The sequence below is a fragment of the Monopterus albus genome, unplaced genomic scaffold (assembly GCF_001952655.1).
Source record: "Monopterus albus unplaced genomic scaffold, M_albus_1.0 scaffold579.1, whole genome shotgun sequence".
Lineage (NCBI taxonomy): Eukaryota > Metazoa > Chordata > Actinopteri > Synbranchiformes > Synbranchidae > Monopterus > Monopterus albus.
Window position 1 is genome coordinate 26713 of NW_018128459.1, and position 20140 is coordinate 46852.

A 20140-nucleotide genomic window follows, 5' to 3' on the forward strand; every position below is an offset into this window, starting at 1 on the left:
AGGAGCACTTAGAATGGCAGCTATCTGGCCACGTTTTCAGATGACACTGTCCCTTCCTGGAGGAGCATAATCAGTCTCAAACTATCATCCATGTACCGATCACAAACATTCGTACTAGCAGGTTCTGTGCACATTTCTCTGATGTCACTCAAAGTCTATCCAGATGGCAGCTGCTAGGACAGACCTCCTTCCCATGTACACAGTATTTGTCACAGTGAAACTAATTACTACCTGGTTAAACCACAGAGATAAAGGACTGATGACCAGTATGTCACTGCTCCTGCGGTGGATTTAACAAACTCCCAGACACTGACGAGGGCATGCAGTACTAAAAACTCTCACAACATGAGCATGTGAGGTAAAACTTGTGTATTCCTGGTAGAAAAAAATGCTCCACTGTGCTCCAGGTTGAAATTTCCTCTGATTTCAGCAGCAAAGAAAGATGGCATCAGATAAAGAGATGCTTTTACAACAACTGGAGGGCTTAAAGGATGAAGATCTCAAGACGTTTCAGTGGTACCTGCAAATACCCAACGTCCTGGAAGACGTTCCAACAATCCCAGAGTTCAGACTAAATCAGGCGGACAGGATGACCACAGTGGATCTGATGGTGCAGATGTACCCCTCCTGCGCCGTGGCAGTCGCCAGCAAGATTCTAGAGAAGATCAACATGAATGATCTGGTACAGAGGCTAGAATCAAAAGGTAGAAGCATTTTTCATATTACACTTACTAAGCATTAACAGACTCACTCTTTGTCCTGTGTAATCTTTATGTATAGATGTAACTAAGAGGTTTCTAACAGACTAAGATGTAGCTGTAAGCATATCTAAGAGGTTTAACATTATAATAGCTGTGTTTTAACGTACTGTCCTTCTTCACCTGTTTATACAACGATCTCCACTGTTGGGTGTCCACAGGATGAGATGGTAACTGATACATTAAATCAAATCAAATTTTATTTGTATAGCGCCAAATCACAACAAAAGTCATCTCAGGACACTTTACAAAGTAAGGTCTAGACCTTACTATTATTGTTATCATTATAGAGGAAAATCCCAAAAAAAACCCTTGAGCCATCACTTGGCGACAGTGGGGAGGAAAAACTCCCTTTAACGGAAGAAACCTCCGACAGACCCCGGCTCCTGGTGGGCGGCCTTCTGCCTCGACCGGTTGGGGTGAGTGGATAAAGGAGAGACAAAAGAAGAAAAGCAACAAGACACAACAAACAATCAAACACTGATCAGGTCAATGTGGCTGGGGACTGCTTGTCAGAGACCTAGAGCTCCAGGGCCAGGGCAACCTGCAGAAAGGTACAGGGAGAGAGAGAGAGGACACACTGTTTACAACCTACTGTCCTCTCCTCTCCTCTCCCTATGCTCTTCATTCATCTGAGTGTTCAGGAGTTTCTGGCTGCTCTTCATGTCACTCTCTCCTGTCTATAGTTAGGGCTGGATCAGGTGACCCTGAGCCTTCCCTTAGCTATGCTGCTATAGGCCTAGGCTGCTGGGGGACCCCATGATGCTCTGAGTTTCTTTCCCCTCCCCTCAGAGGAGAGGAGAGGAGAGGAGAGGAGAGGAGAGGAGAGGAGAGGAGAGGGGAGGGGAGGGGAAAGAAACTCAGAGCATCATGGGGTCCCCCAGCAGCCTAGGCCTATAGCAGCATAGCTAAGGGAAGGCTCAGGGTCACCTGATCCAGCCCTAACTATAGACTTTATCAAAAAGGAAAGTCTTAAGTCTAATCTTAAAGGTAAAGAGGGTGTCCGCCTCCCGGACTGAGACTGGGAGTTGGTTCCATAGGAGAGGAGCTTGATAGCTAAAGACTCTGCCTCCCATTCTACTTCTGTGGACTCTAGAAACCACCAGTAAACCTGCACTCTGAGACCGAGGTGCTCTGTTAGGATGATAAGGCTTTATGAGGTCTTTAAGATACGATGGAGCCTTGTCATTAAGGGCTTTGTATGAACACATTAATAACCAGCAGCACTGTAGTCTTTTGAAACAAGTTAGTACATCTTTATATATACAGTCAGACTGATCATATAGAAATAATATCGGTGTTACCATCAAACATTTTCTTCACGTAAAAAGAGAACTGACCTCCATATTTAATATAGCATCTCAAATTCTGTTCTGATGTAGCTCCGTTATCAGGAAATAATTACTAATTAATTTATTTACAGTTTGAACCTTTTATTCCATATTTGTTTTTCAGTGACTGCTCGAGATGTCGTTTACTGTTCTGTTGTGCTACTTATGCACAATTTAAGATGTTGGTTTGCTCTCTAGTTTATAACACATTTACATTTCATGCTAATAAGTCACCTACAACAGCTCATTTTTACCTCACTGAATCCATCACTGTTGAGACACAAAGTGTTTACTTCACACATTTGTTATTACATCTTCTCATGTGTTTATTTGTTCAGAGAGTCTTGCTAAGTCCCAACAAGAATTTAAATGCAGACTGAAGATGAAATTTCAGGAACTGAGTGAAGGAACTGGAAAGCCAGGAGAGTCAATATGTCTGAAGGAGGTCTCCACAGAGCTCTATATCACAGAGGGAGGGACCGGAGAGGTCAACGATGAACACGAGGTCTGGCAGTTGGAAAGAGCATTCAGGAAACCAGTCACACCAGAAACAGCCATCAGACAGGAAGACATCTTTAAACCCCCACCTGGAAGAGATGGACCAATCAGAAGAGTGATGACAAAGGGAGTGGCTGGCATTGGGAAAACAGTCTTAACACAGAAGTTCACCCTGGACTGGGCTGAAGGCAAAGACAACCAAAACATCCAGTTCACATTTCCATTCACTTTCAGAGAGCTTAACATGCTGAGAGAGAAAAAGTTCAGCCTGGTGGAGCTGGTTCATCACTTTTTTAGTGAAACCAGAGGAATCTACAGCTTTGAAGAGTTCCAGGTTGTCTTCATCTTTGACGGTCTGGACGAGTGTCAGCTTCCTCTGGATTTCCACAGCACTGTTGTCCTGACTGATGTCACAGAGTCCACCTCAGTGGATGTGCTGCTGACAAACCTCATCAGGGGGAACCTGCTTCCCTCTGCTGGCCTCTGGATAACCACACGACCTGCAGCAGCGAATCAGATCCCTCCTGAGTGTGTGGACATGGTGACAGAGGTCAGAGGGTTTACTGACCCTCAGAAGCACCAGTACTTCAGGAAGAGGTTCAGAGATGAGGAGCAGGCCAGCAGGATCATCTCCCACATTGAGAGTTCCCGAAGCCTCCACATCATGTGCCACATCCCAGTCTTCTGCTGGATCACTGCTACAGTTCTGGAGGCTGTGTTGGAAACCAGAGGGGGAGGAGAGCTGCCCAAGACCCTGACTGAGATGTACATCCACTTCCTGGTGGTTCAGCTAAAACTGAGCAATGCCAAGTATCATGGAAGGTCTGGGCCAGATTCACACTGGAGTCCACAGAACAGAGAGATGATTGAGTCTCTGGGAAAACTGGCTTTTAAGCAGCTGCAGAAAGGCAACCTGATCTTCTATGAGTCAGACCTGACAGAGTGTGGCATCAATATCAGAGCAGCCTCCGTGTACTCAGGAGTGTTCACACAGATCTTTATAGAGGAAAGAGGACTGTACCAGGACCAGGTGTTCTGCTTCATTCATCTGAGTGTTCAGGAGTTTCTGGCTGCTCTTCATGTCACTGTCTCCTTCATCAATGATGGGGTGAATCCACTGGCAGGATGCAATGCAGTTTATGAGCCATATTCAAATGATCCCAGAGTGTTCTACCAGAGAGCTGTGGACATGGCCTTACAGAGTCCAAATGGGCACCTGGACTTGTTCCTCCGCTTCCTCCTGGGCCTTTCCCTGCAGACCAGTCAGATGCTCCTACAAGGCCTGCTGACACAGACAGAGACAAGCTCACTGACCAATCAGAAAACAGTCCAATACATGAAGAAGAAGATCAGCAAGGATCTGCCACCAGAGAGAAGCATAAACCTGTTCAACTGTCTGAATGAACTGAATGATTGGTCTCTAGTAGAGCAGGTCCAACAGTCCCTGAGATTAGGACCTCTCTCCACAGATGATCTTCCTCCTGCTCAGTGGTCGGCTTGGTCATCAGAAGACCTGAATGTGTTTGACTTAAAGAAATACTCTGCTTCAGAGGAGGCTCTTCTGAGGCTGCTGCCTGTGGTCAGAGCCTCCAACAAAGCTCTGTAAGTAGATCTTTTTTAATTAAAGGTGATGTTTTATTGTGATGCAAAAAACCTTTGTCTGTGTACAGTATATCTTCATTTTTTTCTTTAGGCTGGCCATCTGTAACCTGTCAGTGAGAAGTTGTGAAGCTCTGTCCTCAGTTCTCAGCTCCCACTGCTCCAGTTTGAGAGAGCTGGACCTGAGTAACAACAACATACAGGATTCAGGAGTGAGGCAGTTGTCTGCTGGACTGAAGAGTCCACAATGTAAACTGGAGACTCTCAGGTCAGAGCTCAGATACGTATGTGTAGAGGGTAACTCTACATGTACATGTGTGCTGCTCTTTATAAAGAGTCAAGTCCCTTATAAAGAAAAGTTTACTATTTGCTTCTGATTGTATTTAGCCTCACACTACTGTTTAAAAGCAGCAAAAAAAACAAAAACTATCAACTCATCAACTATATAGCTTAAAGAGTAAAGAGGGAGCTGGAGCAAGTCCCAGCTGAATTGAGCGAGAGTGTTATGATTTAGCTTTGCTTTCTGTATTTGTGTTGCATTAATCCCGTCTCTCCCCACTCTTCTGCCACCATAATCAGCCATCATGCCATTCACCTGCCACTCATTATCTCCCAGTCCTGCCTCATACTTATATACCCGGTTTTCCACTCATTCGCTGCTGGTGCATTGCCGATTACAGGTCTTGACATGCACTCCCTGATCTTCACCCAGCTCCTCCTGATTCTACCGGACTTCTCTACTGTTCATGCTGACTCCTGACCCCCGCCCTGAGCCTGCTTGACCTCAGGGCACTCAGTATAACCTGTTTCTTGTTTAATAAACTGCTTTCTATAGTTCTTTCCCTTCTAGTTTCTGTGTCTGCATCTGGGGTCCACACCGCACCCAACCATAACAGAGAGGCAGGGTACAGCTGGACAGGTGACCAGTCGGTCACAGGGCTGACACACAGAGGCAGACAACCACTCACATTCACATGGACAATTTAGAGTCACCAACCAAGCTAACCTGCACGTCTCCACTGTGTTAGGAAGCTGAAGTATTCAGAGGAAACCCACAAAGGCACAGGGAGAGCATGCAGATTCAAAAAGGCCCTGGTCGGCCACCAGGTTCGAACCCCTTCTTGTTGGGAGGTTTGAGTTGGTGCCCCTAAAAAGCCGTCACCAGTCGTAGATGTAATCTTAAGCCTCAGTTCTCTTGACTCCAGTCACCAAAAAGATCCGGTGACCTTGTTCATCAAGTCATCCAGCGGCACTTCCTGTTTGCCCTGTTTACCACTGATATGTGATGCTAATTGATGTAGGCTTCGGTGGTTTTCAAGAATCTCACTCTGCTCTCACTTTTAGCATGCTCTAAATTAAACTCCGCACTGAGACAAGCCACAGATGCACGTTGATTAATTAAACTGCATTTACTTTGAGCTGTTATTCATTAATATGAGAATGGACTGAATAAAATTACTCTACAGATTGAGCAGCTGTGACCTCTCCAAGAGAAGCTGTAGAGCACTGTCCTCTGTTCTCGGCTCTCAGTCCTCTACGCTGAGAGAGCTGGACCTGAGTAACAACAACCTGGAGGATGCAGGGGTGAAACTGCTGTCTGGCACACTGGGGAGTCCATTCTGTACACTGGAAGCTCTCAGGTCAGAGTTCAGCTGGTTGTTTACATTTATCATTTAATTGCTGGTTTTATAAACTACAAGAGTTACGTGCATGTGTGCATGCAGGCTGTCAGGCTGTGTGATCACAGAGGAAGGTTGTGCTTCTCTGGCCTCAGCTCTGGGCTCCAACCCCTCCCATCTGAGAGAGCTGGACCTAAGCTACAATCATCCAGGAGACTCAGGAGTGAAGCTGCTCATGGCAGGACTGGAGGATCCACACTGGAGACTGGACTTGCTCCAGTATGAACACAGAACAGAACTGAACAACAGCTAGGACTCATGCTAATTATTAAAAAAGAAAGTTATTATATGTTCCTGTTTCCAGGTCATAAACAAAATGTGTTTGTTCCCGCAGGTTGGAGCATTGTGGAAAGCAGAGGCTCAAACCTGTTCCAGAGAGGTGTAAGTCTATATGCAGCTGTCTAACTTTTAAAATTAGTTTTAACGTTAAAATCAATGAATAACCAAACATAAAAACCGATAAACTCTTCTTCATTCTCTTTTCACTTGTTAAGCAACAAGGTTACATCCCAGCCACACTCTTATAAGGAGGGAGACAGACTACAGGCAGATCAAATCTTTATTTTATGATGGAAAGTCCAGGTTCAAGAAAACAACTAATCGGCTATATTGTATATTGAAAATGACAGAAAAAGTTGTAGATGATAAAGTTCTTGACTTCGCTGCCACAGTCACACTGTTGTGTTAAACCTGCGTTTAGTCTCCTTCCGCTCAGTGATCACTCAGTGTTTTATTAATGTAGCCGAATTCACCTTATAACTCCTCTCATTTGTATGTTTGTTGTCAGACACTGAATGAGGATGAAAAAGCAATTTTGACCAACTTGAAAATTGCTGAACATAAACACTGAACCTGCAGTACTGACTATTCCAGTAGCCTATTCCCACCACATGACCACACCCTCCACTATGTTGACAAAAAGAGAGAATGCCAGTAGTACCTTCTGTGATTCCATTATTAACATAAAGAACTAAAAAAGGAAAACAGGCCACTGCAGATAGAACAAAGCACATTTATGTAACAGATCAGTCAGAATTATACTGTGGTTTAGGACGTATTACTGTATAAATGTTAAAACTAATTGGCTACAGTTTTGTAACAGACTGTTTGACAGCAGCTGTATTGATCAGAATCACAATCATGGTTAAGGTCTTGGTGGGTGCACACACGTCCTCACAGGCTGATATATGACATCACAGCGACAGCAAGTTCATCCAGGTCTGCAGATGCAGCCTCAAATACATTCCAGCCTGTGCAGTCAAAGCAGGCCTCGAGCTCTGACTCTGCCTGCTGACTAGACTTGGAAATCAACTTCATAACTGCTCAAAGAGCATAGGAGATTTGGCACAGGTTTTTATGCCCAAAAAACACCACACTCAGTCTGACAGAAATTTGGTCCAGCTTTAAAACTGGTGGCAGGCAACCAATTTGGGGCTAAAATCAGACTGAATCTGCTCAGACTGAATGTTTCCTTGTGGAACACCTTAAACAGCATTAAACACCTAATACACAAAATCACTCAAACTAACTGAAAATGAAGAAAAAAGAAAAACATTCTTCCTGACAAGTATGAGTCAGACCAGTGAGGTACTGTACTAGAGAGTGCCAAATATATCTCAGATGTACTGACTAACCCAGACCACGTTGTTGGAATTAAAAATTCAGCAGCCATGTTGTCTTCTCCATCAGATTTCTGTGAACTGAAAGTGAACCCAAACACAATAAACAGACAACTCCAACTGTTCAGCAACAACAGGACAGTCACACATGTTGGGGATCGGCTGTCCTATCCAGATCACCCTGACAGGTTTGACTTCTGGGAACAGCTGCTGTGTAGAACTGGTGTAACTGGTCGCTGTTACTGGGAGGTGATGTGGGAAGGAGACGTTCAAATAGCAGTGTGCTACAGAGCAATCAACAGGAAAGGAAACAGTTTTGACAGCAGGTTTGGATGGAACAATCAGTCCTGGAGTCTGAGCTGCTATGATGAAAGCATTTATCATGACAAGTGGAGACAAAAGGTCACAGTGGGCTCCAACAGAGTAGCAGTGTATGTGGACTGTCCTGCTGGCACTCTGTCCTTCTACAGTGTCATCTCCTCCAGTGAACGGATCCACCTCCACACCTTCAACACCACATTCACTGAACCTGTTTATCCTGGCTTTGAGCTCGGGATATATAGTTCGGTGCATCTGTGTTCACCGAAAAACAAATTCTGTGCTCAAAGAAACTAAGTGTGTATACATTCACCTGATTGTGTGACCATTTTCATTGTGCACTGACTTGATGTAAATCACAACTCTGGTCCTGATGCACTTTAAAATTTGTTTTGCAAGGGAGCGCAACTAAAGTTGCCAATTTAGAAAAAGAATATACAAATCCAGATATTATTGCCCCACTTAGAGGCTTTGATGTTGTCCTGGTCCAGTTTTTAATGATCAAATGCACCAAACTAATTTGTACGCTGATGGATTTCACAATGCATCTAAGAGATAAATCTGCAGACTGCTGTGACACAAGAGTTTGTGCCCAAACTTTTATACACCTCTAGATGAGGCGGTAAGATGTTATATAACACCCCACTGATTTACATGTGTGCTTCCTCATGTCAATTCAAAAGGCCAACTTAGTCAACTGAGGTGAAAGGTAGCAAATCTAGAGGAACACAGTCTTGAGATCAGTCATCATTTCATCTGTAACTGTGAACTGCATTCATCTACAGAAAACAGATTATGGCAAAGTTTTGTACAAAAAAAGATTTTTTTTTATAACCTCATCTTGACTGATGCAGCTGCACAGAACCAAGATTTTAATAAGAAAACTGATGTCAAACTAGGATGTGGCCCCTGACACCACCCCCTCAGAGTATAAAGTTAAAATGAGCCTGTCAGACATCACACACAGTGCTGCACTGCTTACTTTTATTTGTCTCATCTTTCCATCTATGAATTATTGAGTTGCATCAGGTTAAAATGACACTTGCACATATATCTGTAGTATACAGATGTTTCATTAGTAACATTATGGCTTGATTAAGATTGTTTGACCAACATTGATGATGATCAGGTGACTATCCTCACTGACACTCAGACGCATTTTGGGACTCTGGGGCTGAGCATTGCCGATCTTCCACACCTGTTGTCGTCCTTGGTAAATGGCCAGGGTGGATACTATTTTCTATTTAATTTGTGGTGATATATTTTTAGATGTTAGATTTTTATTTGTAGATTTACTGTCAGGAATCAACGACTGAAACTGCCGATAATGTCGAGGGGTCAACTCAATTATAGAGCCAGACAAGGATAAGTAAAACACTGTCTCTTTACAGTGCCTTGCGAAAGTATTCGGCCCCCTTGAACTTTGCGACCTTTTACCACATTTCAGGCTTCAAACATAAAGATATAAAACTGTATTTTTTTGTGAAGAATCAACAACAAATGGGACACAATCATGAAGTGGAACAAAATTTATTGGATATTTCAAACTTTTTTAACAAATAAAAAACTGAAAAATTGGGCGTGCAAAATTATTCAGCCCCCTTAAGTTAATACTTTGTAGCGCCACCTTTTGCTGCGATTACAGCTGTAAGTCGCTTGGGGTATGTCTCTATCAGTTTTGCACATCGAGAGACGGAAATTTTTGCCCATTCCTCCTTGCAAAACAGCTCAAGCTCAGTGAGGTTGGATGGAGAGCATTTGTGAACAGCAGTTTTCAGTTCTTTCCACAGATTCTCAATTGGATTCAGGTCTGGACTTTGACTTGGCCATTCTAACACCTGGATATGTTTATTTGTGAACCATTCCATTGTAGATTTTGCTTTATGTTTTGAATCATTGTCTTGTTGGAAGACAAATCTCCATCCCAGTCTCAGGTCTTCTGCAGACTCCATCAGGTTTCCTTCCAGAATAGTCCTGTATTTGGCTCCATCCATCTTCCCATCAATTTTAACCATCTTCCCTGCCCCTGCTGAAGAAAAGCAGGCCCAAACCACGATGCTGCCACCACCATGTTTGACAGTGGGGATGGTGTGTTCAAGGTGATGAGCTGTGTTGCTTTTACGCCAAACATAACGTTTTGCATTGTTGCCAAAAAGTTCAATTTTGGTTTCATCTGACCAGAGCACCTTCTTCCACATGTTTGGTGTGTCTCCCAGGTGGGACAGGGAAGATGGTTCAAATTGATGGGAAGATGGATGGAGCCAAATACAGGACCATTCTGGAAGGAAACCTGATGGAGTCTGCAAAAGACCTGATACTGGGACGGAGATTTGTCTTCCAACAAGACAATGATCCAAAACATAAAGCAAAATCTACAATGGAATGGTTCAAAACTAAACATATCCAGGTGTTAGAATGGCCAAGTCAAAGTCCAGACCTGAATCCACTCGAGAATCTGTGGAAAGAACTGAAAACTGCTGTTCACAAACGCTCTCTATCCAACCTCACTGAGCTCGAGCTGTTTTGCAAGGAGGAATGGGCAAAATTTAAGTCTCTTGATGTGCAAAACTGATAGAGACATACCCCAAGTGACTTACAGCTGTAATCGCAGCAAAAGGTGGCGCTACAAAGTATTAACTTAAGGGGGCTGAATAATTTTGCACGGCCAATTTTTCAGTTTTTTATTTGTTAAAAAAGTTTGAAATATCCAATAAATTTCGTTCCACTTCATGATTGTGTCCCACTTGTTGTTGATTCTTCACAAAAAAATTACAGTTTTATATCTTTATGTTTGAAGCCTGAAATGTGGTAAAAGGTCGCAAAGTTCAAGGGGGCCGAATACTTTCGCAAGGCACTGTATATCACTTCACCACAATGGCAGGGATCTTCCCTACTTTCAGACATCCTTCAGCCTGACAGGTGCTGCAGCAGGAGTCAGTTGCTAATCCAGGATCAGTAGAGACACACCATGACACTTCAGTTAGTAGCAGAAAGCAGCCTAAACGAGTATCCTTTGAGAACAGACTCACAAGTAATTTTTTTGTAATGCTGTAACAGTAGTGCAAACAATCCTTCCTCTGCTGCACAGATCCTGACAAGCAAAAAGTTAAGTTTGCACAGATTGGGAATCTAAAGTAAAACGCAGCAGTTTCATGAAAGCTGAGGTGTTTGATGCAGAGTCATCATCTATCACTGAGTCTCTGTCTCTTTGAAGCCTTTTAGCTTCACCTCGACAACACCAAGCTCATTACTGCTCAACTGACTGATTGCACTCTGATTCTGTGGTCCATGACTGATGGGCTGTTCTTGTCCGTCCGGAGTTAGGATGTGCTCATGTGTGGCATTTAGTATCATGTGGGGCCCAGGGGACTCATGTTTGCAGGCCCGAGTGGGATGGATGCGCCTGTCTTCTTTCTGAAAGGTACAAGACAAGAGGTACATCAGGTCCATGAGCACATATTTTCCCCTCTGCCTCCTGTGTTGAACAGTCTCAGTTAATGTCCTTTATCTGATCAGAAACCCTTATACATGAGCTATACTTGTTTTTCCCAGTGAAGAGCTCCAGCCTTCGCTTCCTGCGGATCTAACCACCGAGTTACACGTTAACATGGTGCCAGCTACTGCCTGCTTGCAGCTGTGTCCACAGAAGTATTTTTCATTTCATATGAGCTAGTAAATATCTCAGATATGTGAAAAATAGTGATGTGTTTTTCAGTAGCACTTCTATTCATTTATATTTGAAATATATTTTAAAATAAACATACACAATGCAACATAAATCACTTCCTTTCTGAACCTTGTAGATCGTTCATTTTACCTTTAATCAAACTTTGGAGAAGACACCAAATCTAAGACAAACATGGTAACATTTAAAGCCACAGGTCATTTAACCACATGCAAACTTCATGTCCAGTCTATTTATTCTCTTTGCCTCCTGACGCTCCATGGGGTCCAGGGGTGGAAACACAGATCTGCTCTATTTCCTTAGTGATGTTCTGGTTCTTCAAGTGTCCCAGTAACTGTACTGGTCCAGACAGGCATGCATGTGGTACAAAGGACAGCATTACGCTTCGATATTACTGTTTAATTTTCATGATTTTATGGTCACACCTTGCAAATACTGACAATTCTGATCTGTGGTAATGACTGTAATAGAAGCCTCCATCCTCCTGTTGCCCTGCAGCCATTTTAGCCTCCCTCCACTTCCTTCTCCCGCCTGTCAGCCTGCAGCCTGTCTGAGTCTGGTCAGTACCTCCTCTGGACTGAGGCAGGAGTCCACTCGGATCAGTTTGTCTCTGGACCTGGAGCCCTAGGGGAGATGGGAGGGAAATTCCAGCAGGTTAAGGACATCCAACAAGTCACGATAAATTGTGTAAAGGAGGCAAACAACAGCATGACAGCCGAAATGCAACATGGGAAGTTGTTAAAGTAAACAACATCAAAGAGATAAAGAAAGAGGAAGAGTCAGGATAAAGAAGATGAGCATTCAGGGTGAAGGAGGTAGGACTGAACATGCCTTCAAGCCACAGGACAAAACACTGTTTCTAAAAGCTGATATGAATGCTAAGAAGTTTCAGGAACCTTGTCGAGAGAGATGTGACTTTTCTTCAGGTGGAGAACTTCGGCCAGGTAGCGAATAAGCTCAGTGTTGGCTTCTCCATCTGTTGGAGGTGCTCCGATGGCCACTCCCACCGCCTCTGCAGAAACCTCTGTGGAGACACAGCACAAAGAATTTGATTTGGCAAACTTGTCTGTCATGTTGTAATTATGTGTGACGCTGTCAGCTGCGACACCATAGAGTGAGGGCGACCTGTGATGCTGCTGTGTTTGGAGCCAGGCTTCGCATGCACCAATATGGTTACACAGCCGCTTTTGTCCCGAGACACCGGAATGGAAGCTTCAGCCTCTGCTGCCCCAGCACTGGCCAGTTGTCCTCTCACCTGGTACAAAGAAATGTAAAGCAGTTTTACTCAAGCTCAGAATCGATCACACTGTACACTCGTCTTTCACCATGTGCCAGAAGCACATTACACTGATTCATAAAAATTTCTAAAATACTCAGTGTAATAATATAATAGTAATAATATAGGGAGTTTGTTTCCTCCCCGCTGTTGCCAAGTGCTGCTCAAGGGGGATTTGTTGGGCTTTTCCTCTATAATAATAATAGTAAGGTCTAGACCTGACTTTGTAACGTGTCCTGCGACAACTTTTGTTGTGATTTGGCATTATACAAATAAGAATTGACTTGAATTAATAAGAAAAGAACCGGCTGCACCCGGAATGCACACAACATTTACATAGTACTAACGTACAGACAAATGTCCTCTGATCTTAAAGGACAGATATGTCAACCTCTGTACTCCTTACTCATAGGACACGTACTAATTAACTGTGTAGAGACCTTATAGGCTACTTACACTTATTTTAAAACTTTGACTGTGAAATTATACATGAAATGGAGGAAATAAAATAAAAATTTCTTCCACCATCAGAAATCTGAGGCAGAGACTCAGAGGCTTCACAGGTGAGAGTACAGACGGTTTTAACCAGCAGAGATAGGCTATAAAAAAATCACATCATATCTTTAATATATAAGCACATCTTATTCCAAAACTGTCCCTTGTCATATTTAAAATTCAAATTATAAATGTTAGGATTTCATGGCATGACAGGAAAACCTGCACCAAAGTTACAAGTGACTGTTGCTTTACCAGAGTCTATGTCCTTTATGTAGAAACAAGTACATAAACGAGCTGTTACGTAGCTATAACGTAAAAGAAGAACAAAATATGTATCATTAGTAGGTATGTTAAATCAGATCAGTATGAGGCAGAGAGAGAGGAGGGACATGTAATAAAATTTAACAAGTCACCCTTTTCTGTTTTTTGGGCATCTGTCCGCAGTAACCACGGAAGCTGCAAACACCGGGCAAAGCAGGCTGTGTGTACCGGGAGAGCACGGTCAACGGACAGCTGACCACTGGGACGACGTCACACAAACGGCTTAACGTTACCGAGGTTACTCTGAATGACTGAAAAGATGGGGAAGACTTTACATAGATACCGGTTACAGTTAAACCTGACCGGGAAAGCATCTAGGCGATACCTGTTCACCTGCTAACTGTTAGCTTAGAAATGCTAATAATGTAAACATCGTCATTTCCGCTTTTCAAAATATTCACTTCCGGTACTTTTTTCAAAGTAAAAGCCTCAATGGGGAATGTTTAGCACCCTTTGTACTGTAGTACTTGTACTTTACTCGAGTATTTCCATTTTCTGTTCCCCACACTATAACGTAATCACATCATATTTGTGCTAATAAAATTGGGATTGATTAATTATTAACAAAAATGTAGTAAATTTCTTGATTTTGGGAAATGTATTTACTGTAGATGCTTAGAAAAAAATACTGATTTACAAACTACAGTAAGAATATTTGCTACAGTAGTACTGCACATACAGAGGTATTCTGGTAAAAGTAATGATGTTCTGAAAGTGTAAAGTGTATATTTGCTCATCAATTTGCTGGGCTATTGAACCTATGCCTGAACATTTCACATTTTGTAGATTTCAGTAAAGCTAGTGTTCCAAACCAAACAGAAGATGGAGGATGTAGTTGACCTGCACAGGGAGGTTTTTACTGGTGACATTTGTCCTGTGGTTTCTGTGTGATCTTTAGTTATCAGAGCAACAGGACAGCCAATTTCAGACTCCACGCTCTGTCCTTCTACCTGCAAGAGAAGAAGGTACAGATACTTCTACTGATGGTCAGTACCATCTCATGTCTCCTCCTGTGTCCCTGTCCACACTGCTCTGGTTCAGTGTTTTCAAAGACAAGACAGACATGAACGCTGCACTGGGCCTGCTGCTGCAAGACGACTGTCGTTTTCCATCCAGCACATACACACACTTGCTGTAATAACCTTCAACACACTCTGCTGTGGACACAGCTTGTGGCTGTTCTGACAGGTCCACCTGCCTTAAAAGAAAGCTGCAGGGATTTAACGTTGCACTTCCATGATGAGCAGTTTGTGGTAGAAGTGAGTGTAGAGAGATTGTAGTCGGACACCTTAGTGTTGGCTGTTTCGAAGGCAGGAAACACTCCCACTGCCCCCATTTCATCTACATTTACTGGGACTACTTTGTAGCGTGTTTTGTCATTAACACTTTTGAATTTAAATATGTATCCTTGGAACAGAGTATTACTACACTGTGATACTACAGTACTTCCATGTGTGCAGTGTCTGATGCAGTTTTGTCTTTGGTCCAGGTGGGGGAGCTCTCCTCTACATGAGGCCCAGAGGCACAGCAGAGAAGTTGCAGTCGTGCTGCTGCAGGGCTGACCCCAGCTGACCTCTAACCTGTTTACTGAACCAGACCTGGAAGCATTAAGCAGACTGGTCCAGATCAGAGCTGCAACCTGTAATCGATTTATCCACTGAGAGAAAATCAAATAATCTTTTAAGAATAAAACGTGTTGTTTCAAAGCTCTAAACAGAATGCTGCTCTTCTTGCTCTTATGTTACAGTAAATGTAATATTTTGCATCTTGGGACCAAATAAGACATCACTAGGGACTCTGAGATGCAGTGGCTGCTGCTTTTCACCAGTTTCTAATGTGATTGATGATTGATCAATTATTTGGTAAAAACATCATCAAATTAATCAACTGGACTAGATTTCTAGGTCGAAGACATTTCACCTCTCATCCAAGAGGCTTCATCAGTTCTGACTGACTGGTGTTGAGCTGGAGATATTTATCCCCCTCGGTGGTGTTTCAGTCCTTTGAAGGCCAACAATGTCCCTTAACGACTGAGTTGTTATAGCCCAGTATCGGTGAGAGTCGTCACCTGTCTTTGAATCATTTGACTGTACGTTAGCTAGGAAGAGGCTGGGTAGTGGCGGTCGGGTAGCGCGAGCTTTTAGCTTAGCATGGAGCCCTCCTCTCTTGCCCCAGTTACATCCCCGTCTCCAGGTCGCTCTCCTGATTTCAGCCTGCTCGCTCATGCCTGGGGGTGATGGTGGTTGTTATTGCGGGAGCAAACAATGCGTTGTAGCACCAGTGGTATGAAACCAGTAAATTCCCAGTGACTGTGTGAGTTGGTAATATCCAGCAATGCCTGTCTGTTGTATGTTAGCAGTGCATGACATTTGGCACTGCAGAAAGAGTAAAAAAAAAAAAAAGACACATAAAAAAGAAGAAGAAAAAACCAGCATTTGAGAGTGGAACGCGCAAACACGTCTGTCTCGCAGGGCACCATGTTGTCATGTCAAAACAAGTCTCTGTTAATAGTTAACATCCGGGGTTTGCAAAGATTAAATCTTTAGAAAGTCAGTGCCCATACATTTTTCTCAGTGTAATTTTTTCCATGCAGGTGCCTGTGTCAGTTTGCAGTGAGAAATGTCCCCCAGGAACTCGCAAGGTTCTCCAGAAAGGAAAACCTGTCTGCTGCTATGACTGTGTCAGATGTGCAGAGGGAGAAATAAGCAACATTACAGGTCCAGTAAAATTCAACATTTGGCACTTCATTGTGCCACAAAACAAAATTCTTAAAGCAGTTATGTTTACATGGCAGTTTTAATAAATGTGTGTCCATGTGCATTTCAAAGTTAAAGCCCCAGTGTAGAATGAATATGCAACTCTACTGTGTGCTAAATATTCCAGTCACACTGTTTATAGAACAATAACAAAGTCCTGGGGCATTTGGGGCAGAATGTGTTGTGTCATCCATTTCATGCTCAAACCATCATGGTTCACATTCATATGAAGGGAAGGGAGGGATATTGGCATGATTTGTCATCTTACAAATTTTATTTGTTACATGTACGAGTCACAGTGTCAGAAATTACTACATAAAAGTAATTTCTTAAATTGAATATACAGATGCTATAAAAATTAAATTAGTAAAATGTTATGAAACTATCTAAATAATTAAGTATGCCATGTACCTGTCACAAGATATCCATTTATTAACATGTAATCATGTAGTGTCTGTCTTGTTTGCACATAAATGATGAAAAATAAAAAAGAATGATAAAATGACTTTGCAAGTTTTAAGTCTGCTTTCATGTAATCTTTCAGATTCTATCACCTGTGAATGATGCCACCCTGAGTCCTGGTCCAATGACAGAAGAGATGTCTGTGTAAAGAAGGAGGCAGAGTTTCTATCATATGAGTACTGCTCACTGCAGTGGCCTTATTTGGAACATGCATGACTGTTGTTGTGGCAGCCATTTTCTTCACATACAGGACAACTCCTATTGTCAGGGCCAACAACTCTGAGCTGAGCTTCCTGCTGCTCTTCTCCTTGACTCTGTGTTTCCTGTGTTCTCTGACCTTCATCGGCCGGCCCTCTGAGTGGTCCTGCATGCTGCGACACACAGCATTCGGCATCACCTTTGTCCTCTGTATCTCTTGTGTTCTGGGGAAAACTATAGTGGTGTTAATGGCCTTCAGGGCTACACTTCCAGGCAGTAATGTGATGAAATGGTTTGGGCCTGCACAGCAGAGACTCAGTGTTGTGGCTTTCACTCTCATCCAGGTTGTTATATGTATCCTCTGGTTAACTATTTCTCCTCCTTTTCCATTTAAGAATTTTACCCAGTTCAAGGACAAAATCATCTTAGAGTGTGCTCTGGGATCAGCTGTAGGCTTTTGGATATTCTGTGCAGTGTGGATCACTTTTATTCCAGCATATGTCAGCTCTCCTGGGAAGTTCAGTGTTGCTGTAGAGATATTTGCTATTTTGGCCTCTAGTTCTGGACTGCTCATTTGTATTTTCATTCCAAAATGTTATATTATCTTAATGAAACCTGTGAAAAATACAAAAAAGAATATGATGGAGAAGGGGGAATCAAAGCCATTTTGAAAACTTACTTACACTCAGCTACTTAGAATGTGATATAAAGAAAAAGCCCCCTGTGTGTTTATTGTATACCATGATTATTATTTTTGTTATAATTTGATAATTTGTAATACTGAATATTTTGAATTTATTTTCAGTTTATGAGGACAAATCAGCCTACCCTCTCTCTAAAATTATATTCCTATGCTTCTAAACTGCAAATGCAAATACATTTTATAGGGAAGGTTTTTGATTGCTGGAATATATACAAGTGCTATGTTACTTTAGAATGAATTGTGATGGAATATAAATACCCGTGCTTCTGAATACTCATGCTATTTATATATTTGTAGTGTTTAACCTTGTGTTTCATCTATTTTCTCATACATTCCTCACAGACAGTTTTTATACACATCTACACACACATGCACACTTAATACACACACACCCAGTCTCTACTGACGCAAACACATAGCCTGATGCATACTGTTTAGGCCCAGCTGCCTAATCCTAAAAGATAGACATGAAGGCCACATACCTAAGACGCATTTCTGACTGGTTCCAGATAGTAGTTTGATAGCTGACCAGTGTTATACAAAATGATGGTTACGTACCATAAACCTTGCCTCTATGAGTATAGGTGTAGCCCTCAAAGAAATGTCACTATTGGGTTTATCTCCTCACACATGTGCAGTCCTGAAGAGATTTCTTTCACGTCCTGTGACCTGAGCTCTACTCCTTATGCCAGCGCTTTTTCTTCAGCTGGTGGAGATGGCATCAGCAGGGCTGCTAGCTTAGAGGGCTACACCTATACTCATAAAACTTTGGGTTATGGTATGTAACCATCGTTCTATTTTGTATAGGCGTAGCCCTCTAAAAAACAATACGCCTTAATGCCATGGCCAACAATAGTGGCCCAAGCAGCACACCACCTCTCCTGCGACAGGTCCTATCTAAAGGCAGGTGCAGCCATACCTCCCACAGAACCTTGCTGCCACTGTGAGAAGGCAGAGACAACTGTTATGCATTGTAACAGTTCTCATTCAACTCGCTGCATGCCATCGCAACCCTCCGAGGCCCGGGGGCCTCCCCGCATGGGGGGGCCAACACATCCTCTCACGGACGAATGGATGAACCGATGGAGTTAGGGCGTACCTGTCTAGACCCCGAAAAACGGACCCCGAATTAAGGTATTACAATACATTTTGTCTTCTTGAGCTGCTCTGCACTAAACAAAGGTACAACAATTCATGCATTGTAATCCTGTTGGTCATTTGGTGAGCTGGAGCTCACACCTCCTTGCTGGAATGTGATCTACACCAGGTGTGTGTGTGTGTGTGTGTGTGATGCTAATTTGTATGTTAAACTGGCCAGGTGGTCATCTCAGGTTGTGGGCCCCCGGTCTCTGCAGGACATCCCAAGATAAAGCAGAACTTGGAATATGCTAAGTGGGTCTAGGTGTGGGTGCAAAACAAGCCAACTTGTCTTTGTTAAAATGTGAATTGGCTGTCTGGTCACAAAGAGATGCAGACATCTAGTCTCTACACAGAACTTACAGCATTCAAAGTAAGCAGATTCTGCTTCATTACAGCTGTAAGATATATAAGCAAGGGAAACAAATGCATTAAAATAACCAAAGCGATAACGTTATGAGTTTCATGGATGTGTATTGTATCACTCTGGTATAAAGGGACTGTCCCTTTATCAGTCCCTCAAAGAACTCTGTGCAGCGGCAAAGCTGTGTATGACTTCTCTCCATGCATGAAATAAAGAATTCTTTGAAGCTACTCTCCAGTCTCCAGACATATTTATTGGGTCCTGCCCCGTTCCCACTACCACAAGGTGGGGACAGTGACGGGCCGCCCCTCTGCTTCCACCCGGGCCTCCTCCCCATGCTCCTGGAGACTGCTGGTCAGACGTCCTCCCACTAAGCCCTCCTGGACTCCGGAGCCGGGGGTAATCTTATGGACCTGGCCCTGGTGGAACAACTAGGCCTCACCCCGGAACATCTCCCCCATGCCATATTATTTGTATCTGATGGTATAATAAGTTACAACCTCAGCCTGTTTTTTCAGTCCTTGCTCTCCCTCACTTTGAAGGTTAACTGAGATGAAACATCATTGTTCTATTTTTATTTTTTATGCCAATCCAAAATGTATAAATACCAGTGCATGCTTTTCATTTTCATTACAATACATGTGATGCCACCCAGTGGTTTAGTTCTCTCAGACATTATGACCTCCACACAGAGGTGGCCTGAGTGGGGCTGGGCACTTTTACAACTGTTATTGGTGGTGATGTCTTTCTCTCATGCTGAGGAGCCGATGTGCCAGCGTAGAGGGGATAATGACAACCCACAGCTATTTAAGGATGGGGACATTATATTGGGGGGCATCTTCAATTTTCACAGCTGGAAAGTCAGACAGGATACCTACACGCACAAACCACTGCCAGTGGAATGCATGAGATAACTTACAGCATAGAAATCTATTTCT

General features: G+C 43.0%; 2 protein-coding genes across 6 annotated transcripts; one reads left to right on the top strand and one right to left on the bottom strand.

Moving 5' to 3' along the window:
* Positions 1-442: 442 nt before the first annotated feature.
* Positions 443-8291, top strand: LOC109953211 (protein NLRC3-like). The gene is made up of 8 exons (XM_020588638.1): positions 443-704; positions 2428-4189; positions 4281-4454; positions 5653-5826; positions 5911-6084; positions 6200-6246; positions 6724-6798; positions 7465-8291. Exons 1-8 carry the CDS (start codon positions 443-445, stop codon positions 8097-8099), a joined length of 3303 nt encoding a protein of 1100 aa, XP_020444294.1. The 3' UTR covers positions 8100-8291.
* A 2316-nt stretch (positions 8292-10607) lies between these two features.
* cunh15orf40 (chromosome unknown C15orf40 homolog) lies at positions 10608-13979 on the bottom strand. Of its 5 annotated transcripts, none has more exons than XR_002273864.1 (5): positions 13675-13979; positions 12613-12742; positions 12384-12511; positions 11928-12111; positions 10608-11216 (listed from the first exon to the last, which is right to left on the bottom strand). XR_002273864.1 is itself a non-coding variant. In XM_020588639.1 (4 exons), the coding sequence occupies exons 1-4, from the start codon at positions 13894-13896 to the stop codon at positions 12022-12024; spliced, it is 570 nt and encodes a 189-aa protein (XP_020444295.1). In that variant the 5' UTR covers positions 13897-13979; the 3' UTR covers positions 11583-12021. The 5 variants fall into 5 exon arrangements, 1 of the variants encoding a protein (XP_020444295.1); XR_002273861.1 differs by having other exon boundaries at positions 11913-12111; XR_002273863.1 differs by lacking the exon at positions 10608-11216 and adding an exon at positions 11583-11821.
* Positions 13980-20140: the final 6161 nt, after the last annotated feature.